The sequence below is a fragment of the Lagenorhynchus albirostris genome, chromosome 2, assembly GCF_949774975.1.
Source record: "Lagenorhynchus albirostris chromosome 2, mLagAlb1.1, whole genome shotgun sequence".
NCBI classification, from domain to species: Eukaryota; Metazoa; Chordata; class Mammalia; order Artiodactyla; family Delphinidae; genus Lagenorhynchus; species Lagenorhynchus albirostris.
The window spans coordinates 173,150,688-173,171,341 of NC_083096.1; the positions used below are offsets into that span (position 1 = coordinate 173,150,688).

General features: G+C 54.4%; 2 protein-coding genes across 10 annotated transcripts in view; one reads left to right on the plus strand and one right to left on the minus strand.

The window, feature by feature from the left end:
* Positions 1–20,654, minus strand: part of ARHGEF10L (Rho guanine nucleotide exchange factor 10 like) — a 161,731-nt gene that overhangs the window by 129,513 nt on the left and 11,564 nt on the right. For 4 of the 9 annotated variants that reach the window (XR_009539080.1, XM_060141277.1, XM_060141282.1 and 1 more), the window contains exon 1: positions 16,452–16,568. The exons of 2 other annotated variants lie outside the window; for them this stretch is intronic. The gene's annotated coding sequence lies outside the window, so the exon portion shown is untranslated. Of the gene's footprint in view, positions 1–5,221; positions 5,244–5,804; positions 5,982–6,779; positions 6,862–16,451; positions 16,569–20,654 lie in introns of those variants that run through there. 3 more of the 9 variants (XM_060141273.1, XM_060141274.1, XM_060141272.1) reach the window with 3 other exon arrangements.
* On the plus strand, positions 694–16,785 carry LOC132515601 (sterile alpha motif domain-containing protein 1-like). The gene is made up of 3 exons (XM_060141966.1): positions 694–745; positions 15,282–15,366; positions 16,182–16,785. Exons 1-3 carry the CDS (start codon positions 694–696, stop codon positions 16,783–16,785), a joined length of 741 nt encoding a protein of 246 aa, XP_059997949.1.

The following is a 20,654-nucleotide window of genomic DNA, read 5'->3' on the forward strand; positions in this document are numbered from 1 at the left end:
CCAAGCTCCACACGTCAACTAACATTTATCCGATGCTTTACTGGGTGCCAGGCACTGCTCTGAGAACTCTGCACACGACAACTCTCTTAATCGGTTCAAGAACAAACTGAGAAACTGAACTGAAACACAGGGAGGTAGAGACACTTGCCTCAGGACACACAGCTGACAAAAGGCAGAAGTGAGAATCAAAACCAGGCTGATGGGGCTTCCCTGGTGGCGCAGCGGTTAAGAATCCACCTGCCAATGCAGGGGACATGGGTTCGAGCCCTGGTCCGTGGAAGATCCCACATGCCGTGGAGCAACTAAGCCCGTGCGCCACATCTACTAACCCCGTGAGCCACAACTACTGAAGCCCGCGTGCCTAGAGCCTGTGCTCTGCAACAAGAGAAGCCACTGCCATAAGAAGCCCACTCATTGCAAAGAAGAGTAGCCCCCACTCGCTGCAACTAGAGAAAGCCTGCGCGCAGCAACGAAGACCCAATGCAGCCAATAATTAATTAATTAATTAATTAATTTTTTAAAAAAACAGACTGATGCCAGAGGCCAAGGCTCTTAGCCACCCACCCTTGCATCTACTCACCTCCCCAGAGCACCCTGCCCTCCTCATCTACCAACAGAGGCAGAGCCCTTGGGTTGCAGGAGAGACCCACTCCAGGAAAAGAGCCATGGGCTCAACAAGTTTTCACAGAGGCAATGGCTCTGATCCGCTCAAGGAGAGAACTGAAGGCCCAGGAGGCCGACAAAGGTGAGAGCTGGGGGGCCCCCTTGGTCATCTCCATTCTCCCCCTTCCCCCAGCCAAGGGAGCCCAGGCGATGGTGTCATTCCCCACCTGCACCCTGCCCAGGGCCCACAGAGCCACAGGCTCCTCAGTGTGGCCCACAAGGCCATCCCTTCTTCCAGATCACCCCACACCTCCCCACTCACCAACGATGAATGTTTGCTGAGCACCTACTGTGGACCAGGCCTCATGGAGAAACAAACATGGAAAACAAAAGACAGAGCCTGAGCTCCAGGAGCAGAAGAGGTGCTCCCACCTGCCCAGCCACAATGACCTGCGCTCCCCAGGGCAGGACCCTTCCTTGGCCTGGAAGCCATGCCCTACGTTATCTGCCTGGGACCCTCCCACCTACATTTTGAGCCTTAACACAAGCCAGCTTCAGGGAAATCTTCCATGAGGCCCACTGGGAGAACCAGCCACTCGCCCCTCTGAGCAACTAACACTCTGGACTGGAATCATTTGCTTTGCTTTCTGACCCCTCCACCCACTAGACTGTGAGCTCCTTGAGGGTAGGGACAAGGCTTTTCATTTCTGTCTCTCCAGTACCTAGTGCAGCCTTCAACACACGGTAGAGATTCAAGAGTGATGTGTGGATGGGTGGATGGATGGTTAGGTAAGTGGGTGGATTAGTGGATACATGGATGGATGGAGAGATGGGTGGATGTGTGGATAGATGGATGGGTGGATCGATTGATGGATGAACGGATAGATGGATAGATGGGTGGATGAATGAATAGATGGATGGATGGATGAATAAAAGAATAAGTGAATGAAAAAATGACGGGTGTCCATAAGCAGTGACCAAAGGCCACTGGGCTCAGGGCTCTACTTCAATCTGGAATTTACCAGGAAGCCCAGCTTTGCCCAGGTATTTAATCTGACCCAACCATTTTCTAGACATATTTCCCCAAACTGGCTGGGCATCCCTATGTGATCACTGTCTGTCTCCTTCACCAGGTTGTAGCATAGGTGACATAATGTCCGAGACTGCATCTGGTCTAACAATTAAGTCCTCAACGCCTTCCCCTGGGCCTAGACCACTGCATGAGTGAACGACAAACAAATGAACCAAAGACCTAGGGAGCTTTTTAAACATGGAGATTTCCTGTCGCAGCCAACATCTCCTGGCTTAGAATCACTAAGGGTGAGAGTCAAGAATTCGTATTTCGTTCAAAAGCTTCCTGGTGATTCTAATAATCAGTCAGGTTTGGGAAACACTAGTTTGTTGGCAAGAAGAGTAACCAGCTACTGAAGGCTGTGACCACAGATGAGGGCCGCTCGGAACAGGGTCACACAGAGTCATCACCAAACCTGGCAGGTTGTCACTCTCCTAAGCCTTTTTTGGCTCAAAGAGAGTCTAAGGGCCTTTTGCAAAGTGTGGCCCTTGAACTACTGACTCCACAACAACCTGAATGAAGGGGAGGCTTTTTAAAAATGTAGACTCTGGGCTTCCCTGGTGGCGCAGTGGTTGAGAGTCCGCCTGCCGATGCAGGGGACACGGGTTCATGCCCCGGTCCGGGAAGATCCCACATGCCGCGGAGCGGCTGGGCCCGTGAGCCATGGCCGCTGAGTCTGCGCGTCCAGAGCCTGTGCTCCGCAACGGGAGAGACCACAACAGTGAGAGGCCCGCGTACCGCAAAAAAAAAAAAAAAAAATGTAGACTCTAAGGTCCAACCCCAACCTACAAACTTAGAATCTCTAGGGGTGAGGCCCGGGAGTCTGCATTCTTTGCAGGCTGTCGGGGCAATGCTGGCATACGCTAACTTAAAAGAATTACTGGCTCCCAGTTCCCAAGGGTGCTCGGAGCACCTGCTTGTATCTGGCACCTTCATGCACACCTAACCTCCTGAGAAAGAAAAGCTCCTGTCAGGACATCTTGGGAGTTCCCTGGTGGCCTAATGGTTACGATTCGGGGCTTTCACTGCCGTGGCCCAGGCTCAATCCCTGATTGGGGAATGGGGAACTGAGATCCCGCAAGCTGTGTGGTGTAGCCAAAAAAAAAAAAAATAGGGGGATATCTTGGATGACTCCAAGAACCCAGCAAACGAATGAGGGTATGAGGCCAAAAGGTAACAAATGTGCCCATTCCTCAGAACATCAGCCCCAAAGGGAACCAACAAATCACTACACCTAGCCTCTTATCTTACAGATGTGGAAACTGAGGCCCAGAGAGGGCTGTGTCTTGCCCAAGGTTATAAAAGAGTGAGTGGCAGAGCCAACCTAGAAGCCAGGTGGCCATGCCCCAGACTCACCCCACGGTCCCAGACCGCCCTGCCTCGCATCCTCCAAGCCTGCTCCCAGGTGAGCCTGGCAGCAGGGCAGCAGCTGCCGGCCCTGGACATCTCAGCCAGGCTTGCTGTCCCAGGAAGACAGGGTGGCTCCAATCAGGGAAGGCTCCTTCTGTTTCCACCACGTATGGTGATAAAGCAACTCGTGCTCCAGGAAGGAGGAGGCATCAGAGAATGGAATGAGCAGAAACAGTCTGGTCGGTTATGCACCCCAAGGAGACTGGTGAGGGTGCTGAATGCCACAGCTCAGTAGGGATGTCTCCCCAGAACTCTACGATCAGTCCACAGTGCCTGAGTTCAAATGTTTAAATAGTCCTGAGGAACCACCGACATCAGTGTTCCTCAGTCTGCACATCTGGGGAAATACCTGTGTCCTGCAATACGCTAATAAATACTCAGTGCAAAAAAAGGTGTTCAGTGGTCAAAGACCATGGAAGAACCAGGGTAGAAGTTGCCCTTCTAGATGTTAAAGGCATGGAAAAGTCCTGCAATTTCAGCATCTGCTTGAATCATGATACAGATGAAGAAAGTTGGAGGCTGAGAGGAATTACATGCCCTTCCCAGAGTCACAGGGCGAGGAAGGGGGTGGGGGGACGGTAAGGCTCGAGCAAGACAGCCTGCCTCCAGAGTCCACACTGGCGACCACCATGCTTATACTCGGCGAGATGATTCCTCTGTTTACTATCACCGTTCTTACTCTTGATCTTCTGATGGAAGGGAGCGAGGGCGGGCAGCAGCAGGGCCTGGCAGGAAGTCATCCCCATGACTGTGGCCAGAAGGAAGCTGAGGATACAGCTTCCCAAATCCTCTTCTGTTCTCGGGTCTGCTGTCACTGGCTGTGTGACCTGGGGCAAGTTATGACCCTTCTCCAGACTAAGATGTCCCATACATAAAACTAGGAGCTTGGAGTAGATAATCCCAGAAGGCCCTTCCAGCTCTAGACAAGAGTCCGACCCCACTGTCCTACCCTCAGCTCCCATCTCCCTCCCCATCAGCCACAGCCTCTCCCTGTCCCAAATCCTCGACTCCATAAACAGCCGTGGCCTGCGCTCTGTGTCCGGGCTGCCAGGCTAGGCTGAGCTCTGGCCGACGGCGGACTAAGTACTGTTTGGCTCTCCCTGCCATCATCCCTTCATCATCCTCCCTGTGACTCATCCGTTGAGTGTTTCCAGATTGGACCCCAATCACCATTGCTCAAGGGTGGATGGATAGGGTGAATTTTTCCATCTGGGGTCCCAGAGAGCCGGTTTTACCAAGAGCTCCATACAATGGGCCACGAGGCAGGACGGAGCCCGCACAGACCCTTAGCACCGCCTCTGGGCTTTTAAGTCCAGTTCTCATATAAAGGTAACTGTATAGCCTGGCCCTCGGCAGAGTTAGCTAACCTCTTTATGCCTCAGTTTCCACACCTGCAACGTAGCTAATAATACCCACCTCCCTGGTGAGCACACCATTCAGTTATACGCAAAGCGGCCAGCTCAGTGCCTAGCACACAGGGCGCTCCATCAATGCTTAGATCATAAGCTGCTATCTAACTAGAGGGCTCTCTGAGTTGTTTTCTCAATTCAATCTCCCCCTGCTCCCCAGGCAACAGAGGACAGGAAGTAGAAAAAAGTGGCCGATGTTTGACTCTTGCAGACTCCCAGAAATCTGAAATCCTATACTCATGGGTTACTAGAATTGGTAGAGACCCTAGATTCTCCACCTGCTCATTTTGCAGAAGAGGAAACTGAGGCTTAGGGTGAAGTTAGAGGCAGGATGAAATGTTGCCCAAGCCTTCCTGGCTGGTTTGAGGAAGAGGTGGGATTAGAACCCAGGTGCCAGGCTCCCAGTCCGGTGGTCTTTCTGGGGCCCTGGGGCAGCGAAAGAGCAGAAGGCCAGTATCCCTGGGACGCTGGGATTCTTGTCCCAAGTCTGCTCCAAGTGGCTGTGAGATGATGAGCAAGGGGCTTAGGCCCACTGGGGCTCCAAGGCCTCGTGATAAAACTTATGGGGTTGGTCTAGATTGGGGTGCCCCAAAGTGGGGTGGCCAGAAAGCTGGAGCCCCAGAAGATTCTATCAGGTGATTTGCCAAGGAAGTTTGACAGGGACCAAAGGGGTTTCAAAGGAGGGCTCCAGAGTCAGGTGGATCAGTGTTCAAGTTCTTTCACTTACAAGTTGTGTGACTTCAGGCGAATTACCCTCTCTGTTCCTCGGCTGCCCCATCTGTAAAATGAAGATAACCCGACATACCTCAAAGGTTGCCACATGAACCGGAAGAAGATAATGTATGCTGCCTGGCACACTCGAGGCCCTCAGTGAACAACACCGGTTATTTTTTCAATCCCTCGGGAGCACGTTTAATATTATCCCTCCCTCACAGATGAGGTAACCAAGACTCCAGAGGGGCAAGACACCTGCCCAAAGTGACGGGACTCACAGGAACAGGGCTGTGGGAACCGCTCCCCATCTCTTCCAGCCCCCCCCCCCCGAGAAGGAGGTCTCTGCCTGGCATCGGTACAATACAGCCATCCTCCCCAGAGGAGACCACCACCCTTGCTGGCCTCCCATGACCTGGCCCAGCCCCAGAGAGTTTTCTCATCACTCACTGGGGAGGAAGCCAGTTCCCCAGGAAACTGCTTAAACATGGCCCCAGCTCCTGGGAAGGCAGTTCCCAGTAGCAGCCCAGCTCCTCCCTCCCAGAAGTCCCACCCAGCCTCTGAGACCGGCAAAAGGACATTTAAAGGCACAGGAGGACCTGCAGGTGGTGACGGTCCACTGGAGCCTCCTGTGAGCCCCTCGCAGAGGTTACTTGCCACCTGCTTCCACCTTTGAGACCCTGGTTGTTTCACTCAAGAAACCAGCAGAAGCCTGGATGCCGTGTTATGCTGCGTGACCTCAGGCAAGTTGCTTAACCTCTCTGAGTCTCGGGAACCTTTTTAGACAAGAGAAGTGAGCAGAGTTTGGGAAGCACGAAGAAAGCAGCAAGAGTTCACAGAACAACCTAGGAATCAGAGGGCCTGCAACAGCCTCTAAATGTCTCCCTGATGTCTCCTGTCCCTTCCAACTCAGCCCCCACCAGGACAAAAAGTTCTGACCACGCTGATCATGCCCCCCCCCCGCCCCCAGCTAGAAACAACTGAACGGCTCCCATGGTCAAGATAAAGTGCAAGCTCCTAGCGAGACGGACAGAGTTCTCAAGTGGCGTTCCTGACCGCACCCCTCCTGACCTTGCAGGGTCCTACTCTGCGCTCACCTCCAGCCTCTGTACACACCTGGGACGCTTCCCTCTCCCAGAACCAACTCTGCCTCTAGGCTGCTTCCTCCAGCACTCCCTGGGAAGCTCCGGTGAGCCCCTGTGCCTGGGTCAGGCACTCTCCCCTCCCTCCATCGGTTACCTGCCTGCTCCCCCAACCCCAGATAGGTGGTCACCATACTTCACTCATCCTTAGCTCCTAGCCCAGTACCCAGCTCCCAGGGGGTGTCCAGTAAATATATGCTGGGAGGAGAGGAATGCGAGGACGAGCAACTGAGAACAAATTAACGAACCCACGAGCTGTGGCGTCCTCCTCTGCAAAACGGGCATGCGTGGGAGCAGCAGCCGGACTCGCTGGCTGCGGACCCTCACCCCCCTTTTGTGGCTGGCACAGGCTTGCTGGGTGGTATTTCATCTCTCGGGACCCTTCTCCCTGCTGTAGAGGGAGGACAATAACAGCACCCGCACCTCACTTACCGCGAGGACTCAGTGAGCTAATCCTCCCAGAGTGCTCAGCTCAGTGCCTGGCATGAAGAGGTGAGTTCCTTGCACTTGACCTCTGGGGAAGAAAAGTGGGGGACGGGCGTGACACGGGGTGCTGAGCTCCTGCCGCAGGGTCCGAGTGGCCTTGACACCACCCTCCCAACTGGCTTGGAGGCTGCCCCCGTCTGCTGGCACGGGACCCACACCCCAGCAGCCCAGTGCCCCGGAGAACGCGAGCCCGACTGAGTCGGGAATGAGGGCTCAGCCCCTCTGTGCCATCTCAGACCAACCACTGGCCTCTCTGATCCTTTCTGTCTATACAAAGGCGGGCTGAGGCTGCTTCCGTCATTGAGGGGACCCAGCCATCTCTGCCTGTTCCTTTAGTGGCGGCAGAATGACCTCTCCTGGGGGGAGCAGTCTTGGGGGGCCCTTACTTCACCGTCCTCTGGTCCAGGTTTCATTGAGAAACATGAGGCCATCAGATGGGACTGTCCCCAACTTTTCCTCATGTATAATCCAAATCTATCCCATCTTCTCCCATTTCCTAAGAGCATCCTGGCTCCATCAAGGGCCAATGCCTTCCCCCCACCGCAACTCCCACATCATCACACCGGGTACCACCCTCTCTCATTTGCCTAAAGATCCGGCTCCCGTAGCTGCCCCCTGTGTCTTGTCCCCTCTAGGAGCAGTCCTGGCCACCCGCACAAACCACTCTCCTGGGTCTCCCCACTTCCCCTCCACCCGAGACATCTTTATCCAACCCCCCTTTGCCTGGCCAACATCTCAGCGCTGTCTGCACACGCTGTCTCTCCTTGCTCCCCTCCCGTCCCAGCCACTCCCACTGCAGATTCCAGCCCCATCCCTCCTCCAAAAGTGCCCTTATAAAGGCCCAAACTGCCTCTGTGTTTCTGTCTGGTCTTACTTCCACTCTCAACGGCCTGCAGCCCTGTGGCCCACCAGCTCTCTTCTGCAACAGGCCCCGTGGCGTGGCGTGGCATGGCATGGTGTGGCATGGCATGGTGTAGCGTGGCTTGGCGTGGCATGGCATGGCATGGTGCGGCATGGCGTGGCATGGTGTGGCGTGGTGTGGCGTAGCATGGCATGGTGGGGCATGTGGCATGGCGTGGTGTGGCATGGTGGGTGGGTGTGGCGTGGTGTAGCATGGTGTGGTGTGGCGTGGCATGGTGGGGGTGTGGTGTGGCATGGCGTGGCATGGCGTGGTGCGGCATGGCATGGTGTAGCGTGGCTTGGTGTGGCATGGCATGGCATGGTGTGGTGTGGTGCGGCATGGCATGGTGTAGCGTGGCTTGGTGTGGCATGGCATGGCATGGGGGCATGGTGGGGCATGGCATGGTGGGGCGTGGCGTGGCATGGCATGGTGTGGCATGGTGAGGTGGGTGTGGCACGGCGTGGCATGGCATGGCACGGCGTGGCGCAGTGTGGCGTGGCGTGGCATGGTGGGGTGGGGTGTGTTGTGGCATGGCGTGGCGTGGCGTGGCGTGGTGGCTTCCCAGAGACCCCACTCTCCCTCCCTTCTCCTCCTAGCACCCTGGCTGCCCCTCCTCGGCCTCCTCTCCTGGATCCTCCTCCTCCACCTGGCCTCTGGGTGGTCCCACCTGCGCCATCTATATGCTAATGACAGCCAGCCAAGGGGCCCCCACCTCTCCCGTGGACTTCTAAGCCAGCCTCTCAACGTGAACCTGTCCCCAGCTGGATCCCTGGATTCTCCAAAAACATGCTCTCAACCCCCTCTGAACCACCTGTTTGTAATGACACCACCACCCACCCAGACACTCAAAAGAAGATTCTAGAAGTCTTGGCTCCTCTTCATTCCTCTCTTTCCCTCAGCCCCTGTGACCAATCCACCAGCAATTCCAGCCGATTCTTTCTCTAAGTCTTCTCTCCAGCTCCATGGCCGCCTCTCATCCCCGAGCCACCCGAGCCTTTCCTCCGGGCCCAAGTCCACCCGGGTGCCCACAGCCGGTTCTCCTCCTGCAGCCAGAGGGTCCCTTCCTGAGGTGAGTCGGGGCCCACAGGCTCCAGCAGGCTGCGGGAGGGGTCAGCGGGACGGCATGCAGGCACGCAGTCACCGGGCACCTGCTGGCGAGGCCTCGCCTTTCTCATCTATGAGTCCATCCCTCACCCTCCAGTGTCCACTCCAGTGCTTCCCCGTCATAGGCACTCAGTTATTTCTAAATGAATTATCTGAAAAGAACATAAATTTCTTTCCAGAGTTATTTACAGCTGGAATCTTGGGATTGTATTTCATGAATAAAGGTATTTACAGGAAACTAAAAAGAAACTGCGGCTGCCTTTCTGCTGCGCCTGGATTAGCCATCCTAACTGCCTGCCTGGATCCACACGGCCCTCCACAGCACCTCCTCATACTGCCCTCCTCGCCTCGGCTGCTGCAAGCCCTGGGCTTTCTCCTGTTCAAACCAGCCAAGATCATTCTGACCTCAGGGCCTTTGCATGTGCTGTGCGCCTGCCTGGAACACGTTTCCGTCTGCTCTTTGCATGGGGAGGGGGAGGGGGGTCCTCCCTCGTCATTTGGGACTCAGCTTAAATGCCTCTCCTCAGAGAGGCCCTCCTCACCACCTCCAGCTGACAAATTCTGCACCACTAACCCCCACATACACCCCCTCCTCTCCCAACAGCCTCCCCCCAGCCCCTGCTATTCCCATCCTATCACATTAGGTTGTCTCCTTGGCAGGACTAATTCCATGACATGTGGTTACTTTAACTCGTTTGTCTGGCTTTTGTCTCCTCCACCATCACATATGATCCACAAGGGCAAGGCTACTTACAATTGGCCTGGTCACTGTGGTAAGAACCACCAATTCTGCCAGGACAGTGGGCCAGGCACTGTCCTGAGCAGTGTACTTGTATTATGCCCTTTTTACAGATGAGAAAACTGAGATACAGAGGGGCCAAGTGAGTTACCCAAAGTCCAGCATAGAAAGAGGCCCAGCAGGGACTTCCCTGGCCGTTGTGGTTAAGACTCTGCGCTTCCACTGCAGGGGGCACAGGTTCAATCCCTGGTCAGGGAACTAAGATCCCACCTGCCACGTGGTGCAGCCAAAAAAAAGAAAAGAAAAAGAAAGAGGTCCAGCAGGAAGCAGGGTACCATTTCCCTGTGCCCACTTCACGCCCAGCACAGACCCAGCCCTTTGTGGGCCCTAAATTGGTACTTGCCAAATGATTAGATGAATCGCTGAATAAACGTTATACACTGCAAGACTGAGACAGGTTGTCTTCAGGTGGCGCAACAAGGGGGATTCTTTTTTTTTTTTTTTTTTTGCGGTACACGGGCCTCTCACTGTTGTGGCCTCTCCCGTTGCGGAGCACAGGCTCCGGACGCGCAGGCTCAGCGGCCATGGCTCACGGGCCCAGCCGCTCCGCGGCATGTGGGATCCTCCCAGACCGGGGCACAAACCCGTGTCCCCTGCATCGGCAGGCGGACTCTCAACCACTGCGCCACCAGGGAAGCCCAACAAGGGGGATTTTAATTTTCTTCTCCCTGTATATTCCAAGTTTTCTTCAATAGTCACATAATACACGCATAATTTAAAGTAAAATAAACGCTTATTTTAAAAGAAATTCAAAGGTTCTGGGTAATGTCAGGGTTCCAGAATGTTTTTCTTCGATTTCCAGAGACGGTTATTCCGCTACTTCATTTAAACCACAGTTTTTCTAGGGAAATTGAATAAAAAGCCCGTAGTTTTAAAGCTCGCTCCAAGTCTGCCCACTTCAAACAATGAAGAGGACAGTGATGGGAGCTGGTTCCCGCCTCGCGTGCTCAGGGCTGGAATTCAGGGATGCATACTAATCAGGCAGCCGCTGGGAGGGGGGTCCTGCAGAGGCCAGGCTCTCAAGTAGGAGGGGCTCCAGACCCAGAAATGCCACCTCGCCTCAGGCCCGATGTGCAGTCATGGACAGGGGTCGCCCCAAGCCACCTGCACTGCCCCGGACTGGCGATGTCCCTGCAACGAGGTGGTGGTGAGGCCGGGGCCAAGGCCACCCTCCCAACAGGTCAGTGGGAAGATGAGCCGCTTGGCACAGGTCAGGAAAAGGTAAAGCTCTTGGCTCGGCACCAGCCTCTGACAAAGGGATGGGCACAACCTGCACTGCTGGCCAAGCGATGGATTGCCCGCCCCGAGTTCCCACGGCATGGGGAACCCGCTGCCAGGGGCTGTCAGAGGCACGGAGAGGCCAGGCCCTGGAACGGGTGGCACAGTTCCAGGACACGGGGTTGAGAGCCGGGGCTCTGGGCAAACAGAACAAGGTCGAGCAGTGCTGCTTTCGCCCCTCCGCGCTACGTGTCTCTGGGCAGGCAAGATAACTTACCTGAGCTGTAGAACGGAGCTGATGACACAGCCCACTCGTCAGGACTGCCGAGGACCAAACTCCGGCGAGCCCCGCCGCCGCCCCCGCCAATGCGCCTGCCACTCCGTCAGTTAGCGCTCTCCATAAACACAAGCCGTTATACGAGCACTTTCCGGACACCAGGACTAGCGGTCCACCTGGGCACCGAGTTCTATTCTAGGCCTTGACCCTCAACCACAGGGCGAGGAACCCAGCTATATGCGAGAGAAAACACGCATTCACTTCCAACGAAGAAGGGCTGAGTGTTTTGAGATTCCAGACATGTGTCGAATCTTCTCTTCCTCCCCTCCTCAAAGGGCAAAGGGGAAAACAGAACAAAGGGGGACTGTAGAAAGAGCTCAGGGCCCACCTGGTTCGAATCCTGCCACTTATACTGTGGCCTTGGGAAAGTCACTCAACCTCTTTAAGACTCAGTTTCTTTATCTATAAGATGGGATAATAGTACCCACCTGCAGGATCAGTGTGGGAATTAAATGAATTGATGCATGAAAAATGTCTGCCACATAGAGGCATTAAAGTAACATGAGTTGTCTTTAAACAAACAAGCTCCCAATTATCTGCCTAAATGAAGGGCAGAAGTAGCAGAGGTGATCAAAATACTGGATAACATAAATAACCGTTACTTTTATCTTTGGGGTGGAGGGAGGGCAGCAGACCCACCTTCCCAATTCTGTATTTTTTTGGCCTGATATTAAAATGGAAATTTTTTTATGAATCCACCAGCCACAGATGCTAGGGCTGGAGCAGCAGCAAGCTTGAGGATAACAAGAAACTACCCAGAAAACTTAAAGATTTTCAGGGGAGGGGGTGATCCACAGAGCACGATGCCCCTGGCAGAAGAGGTCTGGCAGCGTTCCTTTGCTGCTACCCAGATAATGCTGTGTGCTCTGACTTGAGAAAGGTTCAGGACTTCCCCTGCTCTGCCACCAGCTCTGCAGACTCCTGGTTCACCTGACACCTGAGCCAGACTGAACTTCCAACAGCTCATGCCTCCAGGCCTTTGCACATGCTGTTCCTTCCACCCAGACCCTTGCCCTCTCCCCATCCATTCTTCTGCTACACTCTGCACACACTCCCGCTGTATGTAACTGTGCTCATGCCCCTCTCCCAACCAGGGCTCTCAGACTGTACAAGAGCTACAGCCTGCCCATCAACAGTCTGACTCTACTCTGCCCCTGAATCCATATGGATGGGTCCTGTCCACTGTTGCCTAAGCCACCCCCAGACAGCTCTAGCCACCCGAGTCCCAGCCATCACACCTTCACCAGCCCCGAGCTATTTGAGTCGTCCAGTCTCTCCTCAGGCACCCCAGCCACTTTGCCTCCCAGATACCTGAGTCATCTTGAGTGTGGTTTTTCAGTCAATGGCAAAGCAGGTTCGCAATTAACTGAAACTTATCCTCATCCCACGTCCCCTCTTCTTGGTGCATGGGAAGATAACTCAGTTTCTGGAGTGGAGAGCTCATTTGAGGGCCACTTATAACCCTACCATCATAGCAGACCCAGCCCAGCAGCCGCCACTCTCACTGGGATGACCCTGAACCAGCCCTGGAGTTTTGTCGCATGAGAAGGCAAGCTCCAGAGAGGGGCTGTGCTCAGGGAGCTCACTGCTAGATCCCCACGCTGTGCTGGTAAAATGTTTAACAGCTGGTTCTCCACAGGGGGGAGAACTGGGACACCTGCATCGTTTTCCAATTTCTGTGGTATAAATGCTCTCACTGTGGCCACTTTGAGCTACAAGGTGAGCCCGCTGAACGGAGTTGGGAAGAGACGGGCAGGAGCGCACCCGTATGTACATTACATCCCTGACTTACAATTTACAAAAATTGTTAAGGTTCGACTTAACAATTTTTCAACTTTATGATGGTGCGAAAGCGATACGCATTCAGTGGAAACTGTACTTGGAATTTTGAATTTGGATCTTTTCCCGGGCTGGTGACATGCAGTACAACACTCTCGTGATGCAGGGCAGCGCAGCGAGCTGCAGCTCCCAGCCAGCCACGCAGTCACCAGGGGAAACAGCCGATACGCTTACAACCATTGTGCACCCAGACAGCCATTCTGTTTCTCACTTTCAGTACAGTGTTCAATAAATTGCGTGAGATATTCAATACTTTATTATAAAATAGGCTTTGTGTTAGGTGATTTTGCCCGACTGTAGGCTAATGGGAGTGTTCTGAGCACGTTCAATGCAGGCAAGGCCAAGCTATGATGTTCAGTAGCTTAGGTGTATTAAACGCAGTTTCCTCTTATGAGATTTTCTTTTTTTAACATTTTATTTATTATCTATTTATTTATTGGCCGCACCTCACGGCTTGCCGGATCCTAGTTCCCCAACCAGGGACTGAACCCCGGGCCCTAGCAGTGAAAGCGCCGGGTCCTAACTACTGGACCACCAGGGAAGGCCCTCGACTTACGGTATTTTCAACTTACAATATTTTCAACTAACAGTGGGTTTATCAGGACCCATCAGAAGTTGAGGAAGATCTGTATGTGTGTATATATATGTATATACAAGCACACATACACACACATATAAAAGGATCTATCTATATATATATATACACACACACACACAAAAGATATAAATAATCACAAATACATAGGTAACTGTGAAAAACAGTGAAATAATCAGGAAGTACTGTATTCTGAGTACTTATTACCCTTGTTTTTGGTATAATTTATTTAATTGTAAATGTATATACTACAGCCAGCTTACATACTATAAACTTGCAGGTTAACAGCCAACTCGCAAAACGCCTAAAATTTATCAATCAGATATCATTCTTCAGTACAGACTCCAGCACACCACTGCCTGGGGCCGGGCACAGGCTATGCGAGGACGGGTCACTCCTGGGAGCTCATTAGACTAGGACCCCAAAGGAAGGCTACTCAAATGCCCTCCATTGAGGCAAAGAGAGACCAAGGAACTCTTCAGGGACACATGGCAAGAAAGGAGCTGAGCTGAGGCCCAGGCAGCACAGTGGGGGAGGAAAGAGAACTTTGGCCTACTCCGCTGTTTATGAGTTTGACTGCCTTTCCTGGACTTGAGGGCAAGGATAGCAGATGAGAAGCCAAAGATACTAAAGACAAGCTCGCAGAAGAAAGCAAGGACTGGGCGGTCAGGGAGACCCAGGCTTGAGTCCTTCACTGACTGTGACCTTCGGCATTCACTTAAATGCGGTGCTTCATCTTCCTCATCTGTAAAATGGGTATGAGCCCATCTTCACTGCCTAATTATCAGGGTGGTTGTAGAAACAAAAAGACAGCAGACATGAAAGAGCAACATAAATCTAAGCTACTATTATCATACATACATATGCAGATGACATATATGCACCAGCTAGCCCAGCACCTGGCACATACCGGGTTCCATAAAGAGCTTTTAATTTACTGTTGATTTATCTGTTAATTTACTATTTATTTAAATAACAGTAGGTCTTCCTCTTAAACGAACCTGGTACCTGGGTCCCAAGAAGTCCACCAAGTTTCCCCCTCCCCAGACTCCTTCAAAGCTAACCTGTGAAACAGGACAATTTAGGATCCATTAGTTCCAGGGCATCCACATCACCAGCAACCATTTACTGAGCACCTACTGTGTGTCAGGCGCTGGTGATCACGACAGACACGGTCCCTGCTCTCGAAGGCTCATAGTCCGCTGGGTGGGGTCAAAACCCACCCCGACCGCAGTGAGGGCTCCAAGAGCATCACGAACAGGAATCCTGGAGCCAGCCTGGCTGCCCAGAGAGGAGGAGATCCCTGAGTGAGAAGCGAAGAGGGGAAGGATGGGACCAGCTAAGGCAACGGCTCTCTGGTAGAAGAGGAAGGAGCAGGGGAACTCGGAAAGGCAAGTGTGATGCAGCAAAGTAAGAAAGACGCAGGCACAACCCGAGGCCTCACAAGCCAGAAGAAGAGCTCCATCCCGAGAAGTTTTAACCCAGCCACAGGGAGCTCGGAGATTTCCAGACTGTGCCCTCCTTTCTAGTTTATATACCCGAGGCCTGGACACTGTGGGGCATAGCGCTGGGTGGACAGACAGAGGGACGGATGGATGCTGCAGAGAAGAGCTGAGCATGCTAATAAGCCTGCACGACCTGTCCTCTCTCCCCAGCATCCGAGGAGGAACAGATGGGGCTTCAGCAGGCAGAGCATGACTTCCCCGGACTGAAGCCCTCCAGAAGGCCAAGGCCTTTGAGGCAAAGTCTTAGCTCCAGAGCCCGTGCGCAGGGCGGCCCACCCCTACCACCTCCCCGCTGTGGCCCGAGGCAGGGTCCTCAGGCTCTCAAGGCTAAAGGAAGCTTCCTGACCCCCTGCCCCAGGACCCCAACGTGGAAGAGGGAGAAAGAACTCTCCCCAGACTCCCCTACATCAGGCCTGGCCTTCCTCTCAAAGACCACCCCCGGAGGCTGGTCTTCATCTTCACAGAGCCTGTCCCGGACACACTTTTCTGTCTCCAGGAGTGTCCAGGCCTGACCGGGTTCTGTGGCCTTGGCCTTCCGGCTGACCAGGGAATCCTCTCCTCCCACACTCCCCTCCTCCAGGAGGCCGCCCCCGTCCAGTCTCTGGGCAGGGGTCCAGGGTGGGAGAGGTGGGCCCAGAGCAGAGGCGAGAAGAGCATCCCTGACTCCACTTAATCCCAGGGACCCTCAGGTCAGTGCAGGGGGGAGCTGAACCACAGTGACAGCAGGACCTGAAGGCCTGGGTGAACCAAAGGGAAAGTGAAGCCCAGGGTGGGGGTGGGGGGATTTCCAAACTGTCCCTGCCAGACCTGCTGAGGTCTCACACACACACACACACACACACACACACACACACACACAGATGCACAAAAGCCAGACAGGAGTCATGCAGAGGGATGGGACACCCAAGGGACACAGAGTCTCCCATGGGGGGAGGGGACACACACACACACACACACACACACACACACACTAGTAATACAATCGCTCCAATGTCACAGGACATACATACACACAGAGAGGAAACCCCAGCTCTGGGACCTCACCCCCAGAGACACTGAGATACACAGTCGCATACACAACCGGGCACACGGAGGAGACCCGGGCTCCGGGAGAGACTCTCCCCCGGAGAATCGGGGACACAAGAATCACGCACGAGCGGAGACCAGGACCACGCGGGAGACGGAGACCCTGGACTCGGCGACACTCGCACAGGGACGCCCACGGCCCCGGAGAAACCCGGAGCCACACGGACACCCTGGCGGGGTCTCGGGGATCGCGGAGCCCCCCGCCCGGCCCCGCGCCCTGCGGGCCGCACTCACCGGCTCCGGCCGCTCGGCCGCGCCTTTGTTGTCCGCGCCGCTCACAAAGGCGCCGGCGGCCGCCCCGCACCTCAGCTGCCCCGGCGGCCGCGGGCGCCCATGGCCGGGCCGGCCCAGCCCCGCGCCCCAGCCGCCCGGCCCGCCGCCGCCCGAGCCAATGGCCGCGCCGCGCGCAGCCCGCGAGGTCACGGCCCGGTCCGGGGTGCGCCCGCCGCCGCCGCCGCTGCCGAGCGGCCTGGTCCAGCCGCGGCGCACAACGCAACGCGGCGCCGCCCCCGCCCTCCTGCCAGCCCGGCCCGCCGGCCTGCTCGCCGCGGCTGAAGTCACCGCTTAACCCCTGCTGGCCAGACCGCCGCGCCCGGCGACCCCCGGAAGGCCGGGAGCTCCCCCAACCGCCCCCCACCCCGCGGCCGGAGGAGGGCTTCCCTCCCGCCCGCCCACCCAGCCTCTCGCCACACGGGTGGGGAAACCGACGCCCGCAGGGGCTGGGGCAAGACCCTCCACGTCTCACAGGGCTCCTCACTCCTTCATCCCCACCCCCGTGTCCCCTCCCCCTTCCCCGCTTCTCCCTTGGAAACGTCCCCGGCCCCGCGCCGGCTGCTTGCTTCTCCCTCACTTAGAGGAGCTTGCCCAGGGCTACCCAGAAGGGTGAGGGATGCCTGGGTTCGTCCCGTAGGAAAACCCAGACCTGCGATGGGCCCCCACCGAGCCCCTGCCGCAGAGAACCCTCCTGACGCATTACATCAGCCCTGCACCCTGGTTTCCCATAATAACCTCAGGAACCATAATCCTGGCAGCTGCAGGCATTGAGGGCTTTGAACTAGCAACCACCCTGCCATGTAGCTCCATTTTCTTGATGAGGAAACGGAGGCTCAGAGCTGTAACTTGCCAAAGCCCACCCAGCAAGGAAGCGGTGGAACCGAGATCCTAGCATGCCCCTCGCTCCCAGTACTCAAAGCTACCAAACCCTAGTTACTCCCTCTCAGAATTCCAAAGAGGGCCTCTGGATATGATGCAATTAATTACAGTTATCAGCTCATTAATTAAGATGATCCCTGTTGTTATTAAACACTGCCCTGCTACCTCCCTATATGCAAAGAAATTCACACTCAGGCTTATCAGCAATTACTCCTGGCTTGATAAAGAGTTCTGCCTCCAAAGGGCACAGGTGTATGTAGCCTGGAGTCTGTGTTGGCCTGTGTTCGTTCTTTCCCACAGCCAGCAAAAACATTTTTTCTTTTAACTACTCCCTGTTTGGCAGGCACCAGCCTCAGGGGCTAGGAATGAAACAAGGAACCAGACAGACCCTGGCCCTGCCCCCTCGGCTCTCCTAGGCTAGGAGGAGTCAGGGATAACAGGCCACTACAGTGCAGCAAGACAAGCCACACCAGTCCACGCTCTCTGAAATCATCTTATTCATTGATAGGTTTGCTTTTTTCTTGTCCATCTCCACACAAGAACATAAGCCCCATAGAGCTTGTCCTAAGAGTTGTTCATAAAGTCATCCTAACCCCCGAGCCTAGGGCAACCCTGGGCTCACACTGTACAGCCAGTAAATATTTGCTGAGCACTTACTATGTTCCAGACATCATTCTAGGTACGCAAGAGACATCAGTGAACAAAACAGGCAAGGCCCCTGCCCTGCTGGATTGTCCATTCCAGGGAAGAATAAACAATGGCCATGACAGCAGGGAGGAAAGTTTCTGGAATGGCAGGAAAGCAGCAAGAACATCTTCAGATGTCTATCCAGTGACCTCGGGGCTCACGGTATTAAGCCTTGGACCAGAATTTAGATATGCGGGTGCTGCTGGCATAGAAACAGTACAAGTCCCTGGACCTGCATTTGCAGCCTTTCAGATCTCTTCCAGCCCCCCTCCCTGGCTATAGTTGTTTCCCTCCTGGGCCTGAGCCCTCCTGAGTCCTCCAGTCTGGAATGCCTGCCCCCTGTTTGGTTGCACTAAGGTCTGCCCTCCCTCGCAGAATGATCAGAAGGCCCAGAATCTCCAGGAAGCTCCCCCACATGGCCTCTGTTCCCCAACCACCTCTCCCTCTGAGCTCTACAGCACTTCATGCTTTGGTTAGTTGCTTCTGTTAGCGCTTTTGTTTCTGTTAGCTGATTCTGGGCATGTAATGACTCGAACCGTCTCCAGCTTGAGGGCAGCGGCCATACCTCAGGCCCCCATTGTGCCCCCAGAGCCCAGCACAAGTTAGGGGCATACCGAGTGGACACCCTCAAACCCTTATCGATAGAAACTTCTGGATCCAGGGTTGCAAACTACCAGCTCACAGGACAAACAGAGCCTGCAGAAGCATTTTGTTTTGCCCGCAGTGATTTTATTATTGTTAATTAGCTACCAACATTTAACAATTGAGAGATTTCCCATCCATTCATTGCCAGACTGCTGGCTTCTCTTAACAAATCTGACGATCTGGTAATGCCAGGCCCCCATGGCCACACTCTATAGGCCCCAAGGAGCGGTGGTGGCCCCTTAGAACAAGCCGTGTCCTTCCACTTGTCACCATTCCTCCCAGTCCTGTGTCATCCATTTGACCTTGAGGCCCCTCCTCTGTGAATTAGTGTTTTCATTTCATTTTCCATCTACATTCTACCTATACTGTATGAGAAAAAAAAAAAAAGCACATCAGGAAACACATACTCGAGAACAAATGAGCCTGCAGCCCTCACCTTCTAGGTCAGGCCAGGCCCCAGCCCAGCCCAATTCTCCTGCATTCTTGCTCTCCTGACACGCATACACCCCTTCTCTCTCGCCTGCCCAGCCTCACATGCTAAGCTCCACAGCACGACTGAATGTACGATGCGTTTCACTGGGTCTTTGCCTATGCCGTTCCCTCTGCCTGAAACGCCATTACTGCTCCATCCCCCAGACACTGTGGCTTTTTGATGCTCTGCACATAGAAAACACCATCTCAAGGATCTGTTCTCTAGTGACCCAAGACTGGGCTCCTGGGCTCCCATAGCATCCTACGGTCCCCTCCTCCGTGCACCCATCCTACCGTGTTGTGTAGGGTATTCGCCCCATGCCTTCCCCCGAACTGGGAGCTGGGACTCTGCTATCTCATTCATGCTGGAATTCCCAGCACCTGGGACAGAGCCTGATGGAGCATAAGCACGAGACAAATATTTGCTAAATAGTTGAACAAATGGGTTTCAATAGCCACAAAAGGAACAAAAGGGATTTCTGGGAACGTTTCCATGTCCCAGAACATTCAATTAACCAGAATTTCCCACTCGCTGAGCATTCTGGTGGGGCGGGATCTATTGTGTAAGCATAATCATGGATGATACATCTGGATGGGACTGGGACTCTGTTCTCCCTGGTCTCTACTGCTGACCTGGGAAAGAGGGGGGGAGGGAGGGAGGGCGTGGCAGTATTTCCCATTGGTCAGAGAGGCTAAGTGACTTAGCCAAGGCTGCCTAGAAAGCTGGTTGCAAAGTGAGGATGGGAACCCAGGGCTTCTGCCTCTGCCTCCCAGCCTGGCCCTGCTTCCGTCGGCCCAGGCTTGTAGTAGATCAAAATGGAAGAGGGTAGAGCTTCCCTGGTGGCACAGTGGTTGAGAGTCCGCCTGCCGATGCAGGGGACACGGGTTCATGCCCCGGTCCGGGAAGATCCCACATGCCGCGGAGCAGCTGGGCCCGTGAGCCATGGCCGCTGAGCCTGCACGTCCCGAGCCTGTGCTCCGCAACGGGAGAGACCACAACAGTAAGAGGCCCGCGTATCGCAAAAAAAAAAAAAAAGGAAGAGGGTAGATGGGAAAGTGGACTTCCCAAGTCCAGACACCACCCCTGCACAGGCAGTATCAATGGAGAGTGTGCAGAAAGCAGCTAGTCCTTATTATTTCCTGCATCGTCAAACCAGTCATGAACAGGTTCTTATCTAAGAGAGGCTGGATCGCATTTTGATTATGAATGCGGACGACATAATCTGTCTTACCAAAATGAAACTCTCTTTTAGTAACACTGCTGTCCCTGTTCAGTAGGACGGGCAATTGGAAGGCAGCTGGCCTGCACTGAGCAAGCTCCCCACCACCTCCCAGTTTCCTCATAACTCAGGACCTGCCATGTGTGCGGAAACACACAGCTAGAGGTGGTTTGGGGGGCTCAGGTGAAGAAGGAAACTTGATTTTCTGAGCTACCACTTTACGGGCCTTGGTGTAAGGGAGAGGACAGTCTGAGCAGCTCTT

Coding starts and splice junctions, on each gene's coding strand:
- LOC132515601 (XM_060141966.1), top strand. CDS start 694: ATGGCTCTGATCCGCTCAAGGAGAGAACTGAAGGCCCAGGAGGCCGAC. Junction 746..15,281: donor GGCCCAGGAGGCCGACAAAG/GTGAGAGCTGGG, acceptor CTCTCTCCCCAG/CATCCGAGGAGGAACAGATG. Junction 15,367..16,181: donor AGAAGGCCAAGGCCTTTGAG/GCAAAGTCTTAG, acceptor CCTCACCCCCAG/AGACACTGAGATACACAGTC.